The 21,205-nt window shown below is 37.3% G+C and overlaps 1 protein-coding gene across 1 annotated transcript in view; it reads left to right on the top strand.

The window, feature by feature from the left end:
- The window catches only part of TNIP3 (TNFAIP3 interacting protein 3), a 51,927-nt gene that overhangs the window by 13,862 nt on the left and 16,860 nt on the right, over window positions 1-21,205 (top strand). The window contains exons 2-7 of the mRNA XM_055384469.2: window positions 4,797-4,883; window positions 7,745-7,825; window positions 10,209-10,274; window positions 11,718-11,867; window positions 14,284-14,412; window positions 18,742-18,858. Coding sequence (XP_055240444.2) covers window positions 4,797-4,883; window positions 7,745-7,825; window positions 10,209-10,274; window positions 11,718-11,867; window positions 14,284-14,412; window positions 18,742-18,858 — 630 coding nt within the window. The remainder of the gene's footprint in view (window positions 1-4,796; window positions 4,884-7,744; window positions 7,826-10,208; window positions 10,275-11,717; window positions 11,868-14,283; window positions 14,413-18,741; window positions 18,859-21,205) is intronic.

Here is a 21,205-nt window from a genome sequence, read left to right as displayed (position 1 = left end):
ACTAGCAAGTGGTGGAACTAGGTTTGACACACAGTCAGAGATCAGTCACTGCTGGACACGCTCTTAAAAATGTTCCTATGAATAAAATCAGGAAGCAAATATTAAAGTCCTCATTTTGAAAAAGTTATTAAAAGGCATTTTTTTTTTTTGAGAAGCTGTGGTGGGAGGATCATTCAAAGCCACGAGTTCAAGACCAGTGTGGGCAATATAGTGAGACCACATCTCTACAAAAATGTAAAAGATAAAAATAGCCAGACGTGGTGGTACACACCTGTAGCTACTCAAGAGGCTGAGGCAGCTGGATTGCTTGACCCCAGGAGTTGGAGGTTACAATGAGCTATGATTGTACCACTGCACTCCAGCCTGTACTACAGAACATAACTCTGTCTCTTAAAAAAAAAAAAAAAAAAAAAGAAAAGAAAAAAGAAAAAGGCTGGGCATGTTGGCTTATGCCTGTAATCCCAGCACTTTGGGAGGCCGAGGCGGGTGGATCACAAGGTCAGGAGTTCGAGAACAGCCTGGCCAATATGGTGAAACCCTGTCTCTACAAAAAAAATTAGCCAGGCATGGTGGTGCATGCCTGTAATCCCTGCTACTTGGGAGGCTGAGGCAGGAGAATTGCTTGAACCCATGAGGCGGAGGTTGCAGTGAGGCGAGATTGTGCCACTGCACTCCAGCCTGGGTGACAGAGCGAGACTCTGTCTCAAAAAAAAAGAAAAAAGAAAGAAAAAATGGTAAGTTTATTTCACCTTGCCACTTGCTTATTAAACTGAGAAGTCTCTAGGCTTTTGTGTCAATGTGCTCCTCCCCGTCTGGATATATTTTCAAAAAGCCTACAAAATGTTCAGATAGATTGGATACAGGATGTAAGAGAAAGAAGAGTCAAGGATGACTCCAAGATTTTTGATCTGGAGAATAAAAGGTGTTATTAATTGTAACAGGGAAGGCAAGTTTTGCAGGGAAAATCATAAACTAAGCTATCCTGATCAAACAGGTCAGGTGAAGAAGGAGGTAACTATTATGCATACAAGCAGAGATGACAATTCAGCAATTAATACAGGAGTCTCGAGTCCAGGGATATGGTCCATTCCTAGTGCCCCTGGTGAACTGATTGCCAAATATTCTGATTGTCACAGCTGTTAAAATAAATATTTTGAATATTACTTTTGCTAATGTATATTAACTGCATTGCAGTTTCCAATCTCTCCCATTTAATACATGATGAACTAAAACCAATTAAAAAACCACTTTGATCATGTAATTCCTTTGCCCAAAGGTCTTTAGTAACTCCATACGGCCTATAAGGTCAACATTTCTTAATCTGAAATTAAAATCTTTTATGATTTCATCCAAATAAACTTTGAAAATACCACATGGACCCTACTCTAGGTAAACTGGATTTATCAGAATCCTTCATAACTAGGCTTGCCCAGTTGTGTTCTGTTTCTTACTTTGCTTCCTTTGCAGCATTTATAGCTCAGCTTTCACTCTCTATCAAAATCCTATCTACCCTTCAAGGCCCAGCAGAAACTCTGACTCTTTCCATAGCTATTAAAGGTGAGAATGAGCACTCTCTCCTCTGAATTCTTACAGGCCTTATTGTCTCTATCATTCATTTCCTGGTTTTCATTTACTGTTTAGTTTTTCAAATATATATATATATTGACATACACACAGCCACACATACATATGTATGTGTGTGTACATTTCATCATAAGCAGGGAATTTTTGCTTTTGTTTTCCTTTGGAACCCACACAATGTCAAGTACAGGGTGAGTGATGCATAAATTGTGGATTTCCCTTTCCTTTTGTCATATTATTTGTTTCATAAATAATTTGATTGATGGTCCTATCTTTAAAACCAAATTGGTATTACTATATAAGCTCAGATAGCAACCCTAGAGAAGGATACTATTACTATCCCATTGTATAAAATGGAAATTGAGCCTTAGAGACCTTATGCGTCTTAGATGACCAAAGGCATAAGCAGTGAGTGGCAGAGCCAAGCTGTGAGTCCAGATAATCTAATTCTAGAGCTAGATCTTTTAGTCATTACTAATCCTCTCTTTCCTACCTACATAGCACATACACTTAAAAATTCATGCAAATAGATTCAGGAAACGAAGGTTTTTCAGCTCCCATTGTAAAAGCATAAAAAGGAAAAAGGCATGTTTCTTTTACCTGCCAAAGAATGCCTCCAATAACTTATAGAAATATAGTACTCTCCTCTTGGACTAATTTTAAGATAATTATTGTCCACCAGAATGATGGTTATAGACCAGTGACTGGTAGTCCTTGTTCCTTTACCACATTTCCCTTTGTTAATTTTAATTTTCTTTCCTCTGTATAATATTTTAGTGACTTCAGAAATGAAGACTCTTCACAACAGCCTTGGAAACATGGAATGACACCTCTGTTTCTCTGAAAGTGATTTCAGCTAGTGATAATTCTCATGAAACAAAGCTTGACTAAAAGCCAGACTCTTAAAATATGTGGCACAATGTGAGAGGGATGGAGGTGAAGTGAACAGAGCATATGTAACAGAAAAGACCCAATTAATTCTTAGGGATGGCGTATTGAAAGTCTCATTTTTCTGAAACCAAACTTGTGGCTCTTCAGAAGAGTTATTACTTATTCATAAATAACCATATGGCTCTCTTGAGCTAATAGAAAATCTGTTTGTTGTTTATCTGCATAGCAGAAGAGGCAAAGGAATTGTAATGAAAGAAGCAAAGGTATAGAATTTCCATTTAATAGAAGCCATCACACCTAACAATGTATGTGCATCAGGATATTTTACAGGGGAGACTCAAGAGGCACAATGCCAAAGATGGTATTTCCTGGCAAGAAAATGTTCTTCCCACCCACCTTTCTAGGTCAATGTTACCACATCCCTAGTTTATTACTACCAAATACAAAGTTAAAGCTGAAGAGAACCTTACACTATATAAAACTATGGAGTGTGTATGTGCATGGTATGTTTCAGAAGAAAAATATTCTTACAATAGAGTTTTCTTTTTCTTTTCTGATGAGCAGATTTTACTGTTGATAAAGTGTCAGTTCAGGAAATCTCTGCGTCTGTACCCTAAAGTCAGATCTTATGTGAGTTATAACTTTTTACTTTCAGAACTCCGAATGAACAATTTGATTCCTACCTGTGTTTTTGGATTTTGCCTTAAAGCAGCGTCACTCCCTTTCACTCAAGCGTAGACCCAAACATAACAAGAAACCAGAAGGAAGTAAACACATACACACACACACACACACGCACACACACACAAACTAGCAAAAAGTTCATCGATTTTGTAAATCATTATATAGATATTCATTCATTTATTCATGTAGCAAAATGTGTTGAACGCCTGCTGTGTGCCAGACAGCTCAGTGCCTGGGTGCGTGGACACAGAGATTAACACAGGAACATGGAAATATGTAATCATAATGCATGATGAAGTGCTCTCCTTAGCTGATTAGAGGAAGTCAAGAGAAGATCAGAAGGAAAGAGAGGCATTGACTGTAGGTTTTCCCCGTCATAAGGTTGGATGGAGGGCCCAGAGAGGAGACATCTGAGGTGGCAAGAACAGCATGCACAGAGCTCAGGGGCGTAGAACCATCTCACTCATTTCAGGAAAGGGAGGTCAGTCAGGATGGTTGGAGCACAGGGGAGAGTTGGAGAGTAGGGGGAGATATTCAGGAGAAATGGGAGGGCCAAATGTGGGACACTCAATCACTCCCTTTTGAATTTTAGGAGTTTTAGGCTTTATCCTATATATATGTGAATATCTCGTAGGCAGGTTAATGAAGTTAAATGATTGACCATAAATTCTTTTCTCTTTTTAGTTACACATTCTTTCCTTTTTTGTATTCCTTGCCTCTTTCCTTTTGTTCCAAGTCCAAAATGAGGTCTTCTGTTCCATCGCAGTTCACTTATGCAGCTCCAGGTATCTGCCATTTCCACACTTTTATCTGTACTATCCAGTAGTGCTCCATTACCTCAAGGCTCCTAAAATGATAACAGTCAAATAATTAAAGTGAAAATGATTCTCCATGAGAAGATTTCACTTCAAATGAGTCATGGAGACAATCTGGACTTGATTTATAGAAAAGACAGACTTAAACTTGAGAGACAAGTTTAACCTTTCTGCCAATATAGAAGATTAGATTTGCAAACAATGCCCATTTTCTTTACAATGAATTATTTTCCCTTTTATTTCTATAAGAATTAGTGGCACTTATATTATTATGTATTATGAATTATGTATGACTCATTAAGTTCTACCAAGCTACACTCACATTTAGAAGGCATTGCCAGAAAATCTCGCCTTTAGGGAAACCGAGCTGTCAAAAAGTCAACAGTTACCTAATTGCTCTGGGAAATACAATGAATTTATAACAGTTAGGCTACTGAGGAAACACTTGGATTGCCCAGGCTTTCTGTGGCGGAGAACTTCCTCCTCCAGTGGGAGAAACTGCCAGTAAAGGAAGAATGACGATTTACATACTATAGCAAGGCTAATCTGCCCCAGGTCTTAGTCACGGCCTGCCTATTTGAGACATCCTGGGAAATCCCTATTTGGAAGAGAAGAAAAGTTAAAATCCCAGTTGCAGTGCTTATAACTTTATTCTGTGTAATTCCTATCCACAGTCACTTCTGTTCATTTTTAATGAAAACCTATTGCTGTTATTTTCTATTATGAGTTAACGGTGATGTGTGTTTTTTAAATTTTGTATACTTGCTCTCACCCTAAAATATATCTTAAGAGGCTTTTCCCCTGTTTTTCTTTCTGCTTTCCAAGACTCCAGGAAAAACAGCTTCCATGGCACATTTTGTACAGGGCACATCTAGAATGATTGCTGCAGAAAGTTCTATGGAGCATAAAGAGGTAAGAACATATTTCTAGGGGATCAGTTGATCACATCTAGCATTGATGGCGTTTCTAGTGGTTAATTGTGCACTTATTAATAAGAACAGAAATGGCTAGTTTGCTTTCTTTAGCTAAGATTTGCTCTATATTTTTAACCAATATTATGTAACATAGAAAGAAATATCTAAGTAACCAGTACATTGCTTTTAACCCACGGGGCTTAAATTCCTTTCAGCCTTCCAATTCTGTGGGTTCCTTATTTTGTTCTTGATTTTTGTTCTATAAAAATCTTAAAAGAATACTGTATTGGTGTGGGTAGAAATAGAACATATTGTAACAATAGAGTATCTGTAGTAATATTTTTATATATTTACAATTGGTACCATAGATTTTGTTCAGCAACAGAGACTACTGCTAATTGAATGAATGAATTCAAATATTTTCTAGTTTTCTTTTACAGATAACCAAGGTATAATGGGAAACTAAATGGAAACTTCTATTCATTCAAGTTTTTAATTTAGTAGCATCAGACCTTGAATATACATTGGTAAGGATGGTATCATAGAGAAAGAAGTGCCCAGATGCTTTGAGCAGAAATTCTACTTTACAGGGAATAATTATAGGAAATTATGTATAGGGAATAACTGTTCTGTAAGCAGCCGTTACTAGAATCAATGACTGAAAATCTTTGTAGTTACTGCAAATCAGATGCCTTCATTAGCAACTGCAAAGCAAAGTAAATACAAATTGAAAAGGTCCCCCAAACCTTTGTATTTGATTAATTTCGCTTTATTTTATAGAAACCTGAGACATATGAACTATAACAAAATGTTGATTAATCTCCAGAGGAAGCTTTGGTGATACATTTGTGACTTACATGCCATTCCTAGTCACTATGTTTTCTATTTTTCCTCCCTCCTATCCTCCCCCACCTATAACTGAATATTACTTATGAATTTCAAAAACTAGTACTCATGCAGTTACAAATAGAGCCTCTTGCAGATTTGGTATCTAGATTTTCAGTAATTTTTATTTATTAAAGAAAAATCAAGGGTGAAATGTATTATAATTTTCTTCCAGAGAAAATTGTTTATGGGGAAACAAACAAAAAGCACACTGTCTCTTGTTCCACATCTGGGCTCCCAAAGGCAGGGACATACAAATGTTTGCCAATCACGGATTTTTGTCTACATCACAAACAGAGAGGAGACATTTTTGAGGACCCGTAATTTATTCCCTAGAATGGGAATATATTGAACTTTAGTATGAATCAAGATTACCTAGGAAATGTATTAGAAATAGAGGTGCCCTGGCTGCTCTTCTAGAAATTCTGATCCATTGTTCAGGATGCTCTATGTTTAGCAAGCTTAACGGTGACTTTGATGTGCTCTTGTGGTGGGAACCACTGTTCTAATATCCAGTCTTACTGTGCCCCTACTTTGCTGATGACCTCAAGATACACTAAGTAGGGTTGGCTCACAGCATTTTCCAGATCAAATATGCTTAATAGCTAGTCTGTTCTAACCCAGAATGGGTCCAGTTTCTTGGAAGTCTTCCCCAAAAGAAGAAGGTCCAATTACGGGCCCCAACATACTTGACACTTGGGTTTCAGTGTCACCCTTGGTGCTCAGCCAGAACACCTTCTTGAGGTCAAGAGCAAATATAATCATTCAGAATTTATTGACCCACAGAAGACTGTCTCTTTTTAAATGTGGTCTTAATTGTAACATAGGTCTAAATAGGAAGAAGCTAAGGAAACGAGAACATCTATGCTTACTTAAAATACCATCAAACCCTAAAATGCTGAAACATAAACAAACAGAGAAAAGATAGAAAATACAGTTTTATAAATAATTTCTGATGAAAAAAGGTGCTTGAAATCCCATGATGATTGCAAAAGAACAATTTCCTGTACACATTTCTGGCAAAGACCAACAACATGTTTTGAAAATATTTCTTAATGGTTCACAAATACCTTTAAGCGACTTAGTAATCCACAGTAACTATTAAGCCTGAAACAGATTACAGATGTAGGAATTACTCTCATCATCCAATAAATTGTATTACTTATATGACTCTGAGATGAGATAGTAATAAGACTATTGAATTATTATAGAGGATCCAGTCCTTTATTTAAGTAAATATTGTTCTTAGTCGATTTAGGCAGATGGCAGACAGCTTCCACAGCTTTTGTGTTATCTTTAAATGAATACTCTCACTCCTGAAAAAAATAACTGAAAAGAAAGGTGGTAAATTTTCATTATGCCAGTAATTTATTATTAATCTAAACTAGTAACCTAGTGACTTTATTCAAAGAGCTGGCTAAAATTACAGAGTAATTACACAGTAATGGCTGTATGTGTTTGTCTTTTTCTCGATGATTTTGTCGTTCCTCTGACTTTTACTGGGTCTACTTTTCAGAATATTACTCACATACATGTTCATGGGCACAGCTACCAAAATGACTTTTATGAAATGTTTACTATAAAAATACCTAAAATATATCCATGAAACTTACCTGATTTCTGAATTGTCATTTTTTTGGAAAAGGATTGAAATCCAAATTCATAAAATTTTAATTTTAATTCATAAAATTTTTTACCCGTTATAGTATACAGATATATTTATAATTTATTAAAGAATTATATTGGTAACTAATTTATGTAAAGCATTCTAAAACATAATATGAAGCTGATTCATCCACCAGCCATGATGAAGGACTTAGGGTATGAGGATTATTACTGCTAGAATCAGGTATTTTTATAAATCGCAACAGGAGAGTTGGCCAAATGCATGGGGTTTCTGAGGAACAGTACTTCTGTTTATTTTGTAAACAGCTTTGTTTCAATCTTCTCTCTCTCTTTTTTTTTTTTTTTAAGTGTGCTGAATCATCAACAAGAAAGAACTTGATGAATTCTCTTGAACAAAAGATAAGGTGTTTGGAAAAACAAAGAAAAGAGGTAACTTAGAAATATTCGCTAAAGCCACAGGTGCCATGGATTAATGCTGAGGATAAAATAATGTATCATCCTTGTGCCTTTTATTTTTGTTATCAGGTCACAGTATTTATCTTTAAGATACTGGACTGCACTATTTTGAAAGCAAACGCTTCTTTCTTATTCACCTGTATGTTTCATACTTGTTGTCTCAGTGTCTGTGCAGTGACGAATGAAAAACGACAAAGTCATAAGTCTGGTAATATAATCCTAATTTTCTCAAAACTTAGATGTTTCCTCCACACAGACCAAGTTACTTTATCCTTTATGCCTTTATCGTTTGTGCCTTATGACCTTTACCCTTTATGCCTTGCAACTTGACACACCTTGAAACTCAAGGTTTCTTGAGTTACTTGAAAAGTCTTTAAGTATAGTTGATTTAGGTGCTATGACTTCATGAATTGGGCATCCAAACACATGGGAGTTAAAAAGCATTATCATAAATAAAGTTTGTTTCTAAAATGTTCCTGGGAATTAATGGGTATTATTTGGAGTTTTATTTTTCTGAGCTTAATGAATGTTAGAATCTCTTTACTCTTCTTGACAGAGGAAGTAGTGAAAAGTATAACAATTTTAGCACTCTGTATATTGTCAATTTTGTAATTCCTTCTTTTTTTTTTTTTGAGACAATGTTGCTCTGTTACCCAGGCTGGAGTGCAGTGGCACGATCTCAGCTCACTGCAGCCTCTGCCTCCAGGGTTCAAGTGATTCTTGTGCCTCAGCCTCCCAAGTAGCTGGGATTACAGGCGTGCATGACCACGCCCAGCTAATATTTGTATCTTTAGTAGAGATGGGGTTTCGCCATTTTCGCCAGGCTGGTCTCGAACTCCTATCCTCAAGCCATCTGCCCACCTCAGCCTCCCAAAGTGCTGGAATTACAGGAGTTAGCCACCGTGCCCAGCCTGTAATTCCTTTTCTAATTCATTCTGTGTACTACATCTTTCATGTTCTCTTGCATGGTGCCTTCTACTCTTCTTTGATACTTGAAGAATATTGTGACCTTCTGGAAAATTATTGAACTATGGCAGAGTAATGTTACTATAGTATACACATGGGAATCCCTAAAATGCCAACAGAGTAACTCTCAATATAATAATATTATACAGTTTCATACTAAATAATGATATGTATTTTCAGCATAAGAGTTACCTAGTAACTGCCACTCTGGATTCAGTAGTTTGCTTTTTAATTAGGAGAAAGTTTTGCTACTTTTTAGTTATTATGACTGTCTTCTCAGTGTCTGTTCCCTATAGATAAGCATTGGAATTTCTCTTAATGCAGAAAACTACAAACTTCCCCAAGAAAAAGCCAACCACATATCATAGCATTTCTTCTGCCTTCTAATTAGCAGATAGTCTTAAGATCTTTAAATTATTTGTAGCCTAAAATGCATCTAAATATTGTCCTACGACAAAACTATAATTTCTTGAAAATCTAAATTTTCAAAATGGTGATATTACCTATTTGTTGAGTATTTATTATAAATCATGTGTTAATCTTTTAAAACACATTATTGCAAGAAAATCATGATCAGTTAATGGAGCCTAGGCTTTGTTAGCATAAATTCTGCTTTAAAAGAGCTGGAAAAAATATTTCATTATAATCAGTGTAAGCACAAAGAAAAATACAAAAAAGTTTGGGAAAAGAACCTTCATGCATTAAGAAATCTTACAGACAATCATCAATACTTACAAATTTTTATCAGATTGTGGTTGGATTAAACAAAGAAAATGAAAATCCAAATAACTAAAAAAAGTTAAAAGTTACTGATAAACTGTTCAGCTGACTTGTCAAGATATACCTGAGACTTAATGGTTTTTCTTTTCTTTTCTTTTCTTTTTTTTCTTTTCTTTCCATGAGATGGAGTCTCACTCTGTCGCCCAGGATGGAGTGCAGTGGCACAATCTCGGCTCACTGCAACCTCCGCCTCCTGGGTTCAAGCAATTCTCCTGCCTCAGCCTCCCGAGTAGCTGGGACTGCAGGTGCATGCCACCACTTCCGGCTAATTTTTGTATTTTTAGTAGAGACGGGATGTCACCATGTTGGGCAGGCTGGTCACCAACTCTTGACCTCAAGTGATCCCGCCTGCCATGGCCTCCCAGAGTGGTGGGATTACAGGCGTGAGCCACCGCACCCGGCCAGTAGTTTTTCATATACGAACCAGCTATAAACAGTGAGAGTGTGTTCAATTTAATCATCCCAGCGCAATCAGAACTTGATGGAAAAAAATATTGTCTTCATCCATGGCTTCTAAAACCTTAATAAGCTCAGAAAGTAATTTCTTTTTGACCAAACTTCCAAATGGGCAGAAATTCTTTGTTGATTCACCAAATTTTAATGATTTCAGCTCCTGGAAGTTAACCAGCAATGGGATCAGCAATTTAGAAGTATGAAACAGTTATATGAAAGAAAGGTAAATACCTCTCTCTATTCGGTATTTTCTTTAAAGCCATTATCCTGGTGGGGCCAGTTGTGTGAAGAGTCTCATTCATTTCAGCTACAAAGAGCTTTGTGGATAGCCAACTGTTGGAAAATGATGGGGAGGGTGCTAAGTGTAGTATTGGTCTCATGGCACTGAAAATTAATGAACGGTGTCAGTGAGTTGTCTTGAGCAATAGCTAAAGAAAGGTGCAAAAATGGCCCCCAGTGATGTCTCAAGAGTTCTTGTGCACATTTATCGTGGCTCACAGAGTATCCCAGCCTTACCTTTGTCACTAGAAGCCACAAATACACAAAGTTATATGTGAGGTGAGATATGGTTTAAAGTCCATACTGTTTACGCCAGGTTAGCCCTAATTCTTTAATTAGATAGCATGACCTATTTTCCACAAATAGAGAAACAAATGGTGGTAACAGTGAAAATGTGAGTAAAAATGGAGCAACCTCCTCTTCCATCTAAAGCATATTTGCTCTCAAGAAGCTCTGGTGAGAAAGGGGCTTTTGGAAGAAAACCTCCTTTAATACATAAAAGACAATTTATAATTTAAAATTATTCTATTTTCAAAAAGAGATAAAAAGAGCAAGTACTTTCCCCTAAATAATTCAGTATTAAGAAACTTGACCATGAGTATTATAATATAGCAGCATTTTTCCTTTCTTCCTCATTTCGTTACCCAGAAGTATTGAATTTAGAAGGTGCAGGATAATGTTCCTGCTGCACCAGGCAATGGTCAGGCAGCCTTGCAATATCCCTGCTGGGGCAATCCGGGTCTGTAAATGTTAAAGATGATGATCCCAGAGAGAATGCTTAAGCTGCTTTCTCGAACGGCTCGCAGGTGTGTGAAGACAGTGTTAGTGATGGCTATAATCTCCATCTTGGAAGATGCATCCATCTCTAAGATTCTCCCTCTGGACTGTGGCCACTCTGAGGACCTGTCACTCTGTCATCAGAGTGATTTGGCACCTAGTAGGAGGTCAAGTGCTGCAAATTACTGATAAATTAAAGGCCATGTCTGTTTTTCTCTGGTGTAGGCATATTCTACTTAACCTGCTGCCCCTCATTGCCCTTTCCAGACCAGGCTAGGCTCACCTGGAGAGTTGAGAATAGAATGACAAACCTACAGATTCCCCTGGGTATGGTCTAAGTCTTTTATCCCCTCTGAAGTAGGGGTGGTTTGGAGAAAAGAAGGAAGAGCTGGGTAGTTTGGAGAAAAGAAGGCTGTTTTGGTGCAAGGCCAAGCTCCCTTTGAAACGCGAGTATCCCGATCTGTGTTCGGGACGGTGGGAGCTAGAACCTCTCCTTAGGGGACGTCCTGGGGTGGGGCGTTTCTGCCAAAGTTCATAGCCTGGGAATAAATCCAGGGTCTTGTGAGCTTCACAGAAGGTATCTGCAGCTGTCTGTGAACGACCTCCTCAGGTAGCAGAGCTGAAGACGAAACTGGACGCCGCGGAAAGATTCCTCAGCACGCGGGAGAAGGATCCGCATCAGAGGCAGAGAGAGGACGACAGGCAGAGAGAGGAAGACAGGCAGCGCGACCTGACCCGGGACCGGCTGCAGCGGGAGGAGGTGGGCGGGGCCCGGGTCCTCGAGCCCAGAGGATCCAAGTAAAAGCAAAGGGGCGGGGGGATTTCCTGTAGAAAACCTACCGTTTTATTAAAATCAACTCACTACTGAGCAACGACCGATGTGCAAGGGTGCATGGGTTACGCAAGTCCCCAAGAGCCATGAACAAGGGTCACTTCTCTAGACTAAGAAGGAAGGAGATTCTCTGCCGGCTTCCTCCTGGTTTGCATAAATAGGCAGACAGTCATTCCCCAGGCCCTTCCAGGAAGAAGAAAACGGATCCATAAATTTGCTAACTCTCTAGGGCATTTCAGCCTAGGAGAAAGTTATTTTTTTCTTTTGCTTTTATTCGTATTTATTATTTTTATTAGTAGGGTTCATAATAATAATATGGCAATACCTTGTATTTGTGCAGTAGCTTTTCAAGCTTACAGAGAGATTTATATATGAGGTCTTACTTCTGTCACCATAAATTTATGACATTTTTTAAAGCCTTCGTCCTCATTATCTCATTTAACATTCTTGGCCCACCTGTGAGTAAAATATTATTTTTGCTATATTAAAAATGAGAAAGCTGAGATGTAAACAAATTGAATTGCCCACGTTGATAAAAAGGGACTTGAACCCAACCTCCAGATTCTAAAGCTCTATCAGTCCCTTGCTGAGAACTGGATGGTGACAATTGAGATGACAGCTTTTCCTAAAGAACACTTTTTCTTCCTGGTTTTACTTTCAATTATTGGACTTCATGAATATTGTAGAAAATGGGAGGAAACCTTAAACTCTAATGGCCCCTCGTTATTTTAGGTATAGTAAGAAAAAACAAAGTGTAAAGACTCTGAGGGGAAATCTTATCACTGATATCGTGAGGCGTTGGCAATATTTTAAAACATGTACAAATCTTAAGGCAATGTCTGAAATTAGCGCAGACAATGCCAGTCCAGGTTTTCCTATCTTGCTGAGGATGTCTTTGTCACAGTGAGTCAGGAAAACAGAGTTTAGCAACACTCCCTTTCTGCCATGTAGCAGTCATTTCCTTTTCCAATTACACTCTAGCCAGGAATCTGAGTAATTTTTCCCTCAATGCAGTTGGGACCATTATCTCATTGGAATAATTTTCTCTTAAATTATGCTAAATTAGAAAATAATTGGCTTATTTTCTAAGTGTATATGTTCATTCTATTTAAATAAAAGCAAATAGAAATATTTTCCCTTTTAAAGAAAATGAATTACCTAAAGCGGATATCTTAAATTTAATAATCATATGGGGAAATATTAGTTACTCAAATAACACACTTTAACACATATATTAGCTATTTTTGCATGTCAAGTTACCTATTTTCTGCAATATTTATTTTACTGGGTTAAAATCTCAATCTCATTAAGAATCCAATTTACTTCACAAAATGTTTGCTATCTATTATACAAAATTAAGAGGTAGGAGATATTGTCTGAATCCAGAGCCTGTTGATGTTTAAGCAGCTAACCTTCAGTTGTTTAAAACGCTGCACTTCTGGATGACAATTTTAGATTGTCATCTAAAATTGGAGGAGTGGTGGCAGTTGGACTAGTTGATTTCTACCTTTTAAAAATAATAATCACAACAATAGAGTGCTCTAAATAATGATCTGTAATGAAAGGTCTTATTGGCCTAAAGATTATTCTCTTTTCCCTCGTTCTAATACAGAATGATGCAGGAATGAGCTTTGAGATATTTAGTATTGTTTTCTTACAATGAGAGTTTTTTCTTTTTAAGACTTTCAGCTATTTTTCTTAATCACTTATCCATCACCTAGTAACAGTATATAGGGACTTGCTTATCCTGCAGACCCATTTATCTGACAATTGAAAGTAAGAATTGGGAATCCAGCACTTTGGGAGGCTGAGACGGGCAGATCACGAGATCAGGAGTTTGAGACCAGCCTGGCCAACATAGTGAAACCCCGTCTCTACTAAAAAATATAAAAAATTAGCCGGGCGTGGTGGCAGGCACCTATAATCCCAGCTACTAGGGAGGCTGAGGCAGGAGAATTGCTTGAACCTGGGTGGCGGAGGTTGCAGTGAGCTGAGATCACACCATTGCACTCCAGCCCGGGAGACAGTGTGAGAATTCGTCTTTAAAAAAAAAAAAAAGAATTGGGAATTTTGATTTTTTTTTTCCTGGGGTCACAAAATTTCTAAGATACTTCAGTAAATTCTGATAAAAGAAAGATTCCTTCAATCCTAATTCTAGTGTGCATCCAAAGAACATTGCTCAAATGGAACATTAAGTTTAAAGTCTTGCAGGTCCTGTTTTTATTGTATTTCAGAAGGGTGACCCCTCAATCTGCCTGCCATGGCTGATATATCAGAATTCCTACAATATCATCTCATTTGACTTGTACTGACTTTTATTTTCTTTTCTTGGTCTTAACTTCAGAAGGAAAAGGAACGCCTAAATGAAGAATTACATGAATTGAAGGAAGAGAATAAACTTTTAAAGGACAAAAATACTCTTGCAAACAAGGAAAAGGAACATTACGAATGTGAAATAAAACGCCTCAATAAGGTATCAGTCAGGTCAAGCATGGGAGATTAAAATGAGAAGTCCCGGCATAAAACATTCTTACTGAGAGCCACAACAAAATCTAGGCTGCAGTGTGGGTCCCAGCCTTGGAGGCTTGCACAAGAAATTATCTGTGATTTTATAAATCACTCCTAGCTGCAGCTTTCAGCCATACTTGGCTAAGGAGGCTTTAGGAAATTTTTGTCCCTACAGAGATTCATCATGAAAAAGAGAAATGAGGAGGAATTACAGAGACAGTAAGAACATTTCTTAGTTTGAAGAACCACATAAAGCAAGTGGGTGTTTGCGAACAATAACGTATCTCTTGGTCAACCGCAAAAGCTTCCTCAGGAAACAAACTGCTCTTTAAAATGATCACTATGGAGTTGGGTGTGAAACACACTCTAAGGAAGCATGCTAAATGCCGAATCCAAGGCTGAGATGATAGCTCTCTCAAGTGCAAGCCTAAAACCTACTTTAAACCTACTTTAAAGTCAGAGAGAGGAAAAGTGTGCATGTGTGCATGCAGGTGTGTATGTGTGTGTGTGTGTGTTGTTTTATGGACTAGTTCATTCATGTTTTGGAGGAATGGGTCGCTAACTAGTTCAGGAAAAATAATCCTATACTGTGGACTTTTCCAAGAGCCAACCCATATGTGGAACATAGGAATGCTCTAGCACATGGTTGAGTTGAGATATGCCTCTCTCAACTAGACATTTCATGATAAAAGCAACAGAAATTGTCTTCTGAAACAAGAGTAGGTGATTGGACTTGAAACAGGTGCTCAACCCCTGTATTTTGGACCACATGCCCATGATTGTAGTTTACTAGTGTTCAGAGATGTCATTTAAAGATCCTCAAAGTATTAAGTATGTGCCTGCATAGTTGATAGGATGCTTTGCAAATGTGATCCTGTAGTAGATCTGTGTGTGGGACAAGTTATTCTTCAGGAGAAAATGGGAAAATGAGGATAAACTTCATAAACAATATACTTTATCCTCTAAGACAGAAAAACCATGCTCAGACGTACAAATGCGGCACAAAATCTATCTTTCACCTTTTTTTCTTTTCCAGAAAATGTTGCACAAATGCATTAGAGGAACTATAAATAATTGAGATTATATTTAAAATCCTCCCATTTTTGATACCATGTTACAAGTTTTCTTACATTGTCTAGTTAATTTCCCTAAATGTAGACACAAAGATATAAACCTTGTAGATATTAGAACAGCCAAGAATGCTGTATTTTTGCTCATGTCCATGTACACTCTTCATGTTTGTGTATCCATATTGGTAGTTCACAGAAAATTGTTTTAAGTTAGAAAAATATAATTTTTCATCATTCCGGTGATTATATAATTTAATAATTCTACACGAAATTTTACATTTTAAAATTTTATGATTTTATAATTATAAAATCTCAACGAGAAAAAATAATTTGAGTAAAATCAGATCTTTATACAAATGTCACCTCTCAAAGATGACTTTTCTGGCTATCCTAATTAAAATTACATACTATACTACTGGTGTTTCCCGGTTTAATTTTTCCTTGGAATTTATTACTATCTAATATATAAATAATGTCTAACTTTTATGACTTTATTTGTTTTCTAGCTACTAATCTTGGTTGTTAGTTCCATGAAGGTAGGATTTTTGTGCCAACTCCTCCATTAGGCACCAGAGGCACAGTGGCCAGACCTATAGTATTGTTAGGGACCCATAAGTATGTTTATGTTTAATTTCTCTTAAAATTAGAAGAAAAAATAAACTTTGGGGTTGAAAACACATTTTCATATATTATGTATCCATCTTTATAACAACGCATTTGTAAAATATCACTTTAACATGTATTTTTAGGGAGAGAGGGACTCAGGCAATGTCGTAATGTGGTTCTGAATTTTTTCTGTTTTGTTCACTGCTTTATCTTGAATACCTAGAACAGGACTTTGCTCAGAGTAAGTTCTTAAATATTTATTGAATGGGTGAATGGATGAATTTAATTAACTAGTATATAATATGTTTGGTAGACAATTCTGGACCCAGAATTCATGCTTTAACAGGCATAATACATTACTTATGGGTAGTGAGCAAAAAATAAAAGGATGCTTAAAGCCAGAAAAGATTTCATCCCACATCTATACTTTAAGCTGTCCCTTAAAAGTATAGATACAAAGTGATGAGTTATGACAGTAGATTTTTGTGTTATTTAAGATGGGTATTGGTACCTAATGTAAGATATTATTGTTCTTCTATTTTACAATGAATATTTTTCTTTTCCTTCTTACCAATGTGATAAACAAAAGTTACTCAAAATGTTGATTTTGGTAGCTGATTTTGCACACCTTCCATCACAGCATGGAATCCAGGGCCTACCCTCTATGTACAAGCTGAATGCCTGCTGACCCATTCACTCAGAAAAAATTTGTAATATGTCAGCTTTGTAATTAACATACTGTTTTTAGAAGTTCACACAATTACGTGTACTCTATTCAATTCATTTGCATTGAAGAAAATAGGGAAATATACCTAGGAGTTTGTTTTTATCAGGCTCCTGAAGCCAGATGTTTAACCAAAGTGAAAACAATTACCTAAGGCTACTCAGCTCGTGCCACCCATGGGCAAAATTGATTTGTCTAACATCTCAGTAGATCTGTTTAGGATATCCATACTAATCGTAAATATTCTAGAATAGGTTATAGGTGTTTGTTCAAGGAAGTTGGGAAAGCCCAAAATGGAATAAATATCTATTAGACTCATCTTTCATTTATGACTCATTTACAAAATTTCTAGGATCCCAAATAGCATGAAAAGTAGATCAGAAAATTCAAATAACAAGATCTACAAAAGTAGTCTATTCCCAGGTGTAGGATAAGGAACCAGCATATTCCATTGCCATAATCCATTTGGCCCATCCCACCCTAGATTCTCTTTACTACTATTCACCAGTTGAAAAAAAAAATTGAACTATTCTGACACTTCCTAGAGCTTAACACAAATCCTCACAAAACATAAATTATTAAACTACTTTTGTTGTTTCTTTAAATTCTCCCTGAAGGATGAAAAAAGCTCTTTTTTTCTCTTACAACTTCCTGAAAAAAAATGATATTCATATCAGGCTAGACCGTATTTGTATATTCTAAGACATTCTATTAGGAAATTCCCAGTCTATTCACATACTCAAAACCACACATTTGCTTTTCTTTTCCTACCTTTATGACCATATTATATAGTAATGCAGTGGAGTAAGTTACCACTAATATCACCAAATAGACGCTGTTGAAGTTACTAAAGAAATACAGAAGCAAATTATTCTTAGATCTCTGAAAATGAACCTTTTCTTTTTGTACAGAGGACTCATTTGATAATGAGCAAGTAGTCATTTTGTGGTCTCTGAGGCCACACCAGGATGAGAAGTGTTCTGTCACAATATTTGGAAGTCATTTTTATTGAACTTATCATGAACCAAAGGTCTTCAAAATAGAGGCAATGTCTTTCATATGATGTTACCAAACATAATGTAATGATATGCCCATCATGAGCTAATGACTAAAGATGATAATCGTTCTGGTGAATACAGGTATTACTTCTTTCTTTCCTCTCCTCATGTCATGCTAAAAGCATCAACTTATACTGGATGTCAAGAAAGCAGGGCACTCTCTCCACTCGGTAGTGAGTTAATGAATGTTTTAACAGAAAATAAACAGGACTGTGGCTAGGCCAGAGCAGAAGAGCAGCGCAACAGAGCTAACAGATAATGAATCTGCATGGGCTTTCATTTCTGTGGATGTCCCTCTCTCTTGTTGGAGGCATGCCATAGTTATATAGTAGAATATTACTCAAAACATCACCTGGGACCAGCAGCACCAGCTTCTGAGAATGCAAATTCTCAAACCATACCCTCCAGCCTACTGATTCATCATCTCTGGGAGTCAGTACCAAGGGATGGGCATATTTGCTGCCTCTGATTTTCCCTAAGGCTGAGCATCATTGAAAGTGTATACATTTGACTGAAGCAGAGAATCTGGAGAAAGTCTATAGATACAGATTTTGTTTTCATAGTTGGCTAGGTGGAGGAGGAGGGTCCAACATCAAAGCCTAAATAATAATGAGGATTGACTAACATAAGCATCATCGTGGAAAAAAGACAGAGATTCTGGAAAAAAAAATACATATAGGAGAAAATCAGAAAGAAGAAAGTTACTTGGTTATGTAAGCAGCGTTAAACATGAAATGCATATTTGTGGGTGCATTTGAGATGATTGTAACAATTATAAAAGAATTCATTCCATGTGGTAAATCTTAGATCAACAGTGTACCTATCTTATTACGTAGGCTCTTCAGGATGCCTTGAATATCAAGTGTTCATTTTCCGAGGACTGTTTGAGGAAGTCTCGAGTGGAATTCTGCCATGAGGAGATGAGAACAGAGATGGAAGTTCTGAAGCAGCAGGTGAGAAGCTGGAAGTGGCATGATCCTGTGGAGAACATACTGCCCATTGTTCATGCTTCTTTGGGCATTTTTAGATGTCTTGCTGCTAGAAATATGTCAAAGGTTTTTGCATTTATTTTAAGTAGAATTATCTAATTTTCAAGCTTGATAGAAAGAATACAGATCAGCTAGTTCAGTCCCAACATTTAGAACATAGGGAACTGAGTTTCAGATGGATTAAATGCTTACCCAAGATCACACAATTAAAAGAGGGGCACGCCAATTAACCTTTGGGTGAGGTTCTACTAGCACTGGGGCTAGGGAGTTTCACGTAGACATGGTTTTCGTTTTTGTTTTTGAGACGGAGTCTCCCATTGTCACCGAGGCTGCGGTGCAGTGGTGCAACCTCTGCTCACCGCAACTTCCGCCTCCCGGGTTCAAGTGATTCTCCTGCCTCAGCCTCCCGAGTAGCTGGGATTACAGGCGTGCACCATAAAGCCCAGCTAATTTTTGGTATTTTTAGTAGAGATGGGGTTTCACCATGTTGTCCAGGCTGGTCTCAAACTTCTGGCCTCGTGATCCACCTGCCTTGGCCTTCCAAAGTGTTGGGATTACAGGCGTGAGCCACAGCACCCAGCCACGTGGTTTATTTTAAGAACACTATTAATTCCAACTCTGGACCTTTTCAGAAAATGGTAGCAGCTGAGTGGTGATTCTGTAGTTGCTAGCCTCTAGGCCTTCGCACAATAAGAGCAGTTCTAAAGAAAATACTTTGTACTTATTATAATCACTGAAACCAGGTTTCTCAGCTAGTCCCGTGTATGGATGGCACCACTTAGCAATTCACTGATGCACAAGAGCATTCTCCTCCCCACTCACCTAACCTCACGCACTATTGCCAAGTGGACAGCAAGAGTAAGGATGCACTCTCTACAACTTCCTCATGTATCTATTGGCAGCATAGGGCTGTGGAGATACTGTATTGGTTAAACTACCTGTGTCTAAATTTAATCAATCTGCTGAAATTCACTTAGCTGAGGGGCCGACCATGCATATCATGTCTCTTTTTATGTGAGAGGTTAAATTAATGTAGAGAAAAATCTGGAATGGTTCATGGCAATAATGATAAATACAGGATACATAAAGGAACCTCAGTCCCTGAGGCACACATTGTTAGTAACATATTAGCAATGGGAGACAGGGTGTCACAGAACAAAGGGCTGGAAAGCATTATTTTTCTGATGTCCCTGGGTATGATTTACTGACTGGTTTTGCCCTGAGCAAGTACTAATTACAAAGATTTTTGTTGCAATACATGGAAAAATTCAGCAATTATGTTATGATTGTTGCTATTTACTTTATTGTTATTGCTTCATATGAAGTAGCCTGTGAATAGATCTAAAAATTTTATAGCATTTGATGGTGAAGTTGGATTTTCTCTTCTGTCAATTTTACTTGAATAATCTGCTTCATTATATTCAGGGTAAAATACATAGCTGAAAAATAAACCGACGAAGAGAATAAGGGTAATATGCACAGTCTTAAAGCTCTGTCAAACTCTCAACCCCTAAAGTAACTGTTGGTGCTAGCCAGGATTTCTTCAAAAACCAAAAGTACTGCTTATGTTCAAAACACTTGACATCTTCGGAACTCGCATATAAGGTACACCACGTGCAAGAGTCACTTTTACACATAAAGTTTATAATAATGGTTTGATTCATATCTGTTACAGTGACAGATACTCTTTTTTCATAATCCCTGTGGGAAGACCAAAATCCATCTCCGTAGTTTTGCAGTGCCTCTACTGCTGACTTTCTCCATAAATATTTTAACTGTGCACGTTTCTAATCAGGCACCCGCAATCATTACATCACCAAGTGCCACATGAAACACTAAAGGGTTTAAATGCACAAAGAAACTGAGTTGGAATCTTGGCCCCTACCTGACTAAAGTGATGATGTTGCCAGTGTTTAATTCTAATCAGACGGGCTCCTCCCATTTAAAATGCCTCTGGTAATTGTTTACAGAGCATTAGTTTAACTGTCTCTGGAAATGAATGTCAGTTCTCAACCAAAAAAATCATCAAAATGTCAGTGTGGCTGGATGTAGTTTCCCTTCAGTGCTTCTGGTGAATAAAGCCTTAAAAATGTAATATGTGTATCTGCATGTAGATCTATACAAAATTTTTAATTTCTTCCCTTGCATATTTTGTTCTATTGCTGTCGACTTAGAACAATAAAATTGATAAACCTTTAGTTAAAATTTGTTGGGCTGTTAGTGATGAAAGTGTAATGTGCATTAGTTTTAATAGATAAAAATCTAGCTATAGGTTCCAATATAAGTAGTAATTGAAATCAGAATCTTAGAG

The sequence above is a fragment of the Gorilla gorilla genome, chromosome 3 (assembly GCF_029281585.2).
Source record: "Gorilla gorilla gorilla isolate KB3781 chromosome 3, NHGRI_mGorGor1-v2.1_pri, whole genome shotgun sequence".
Lineage (NCBI taxonomy): Eukaryota > Metazoa > Chordata > Mammalia > Primates > Hominidae > Gorilla > Gorilla gorilla.
This window is presented reverse-complemented; position numbering and strand designations above follow the sequence as displayed.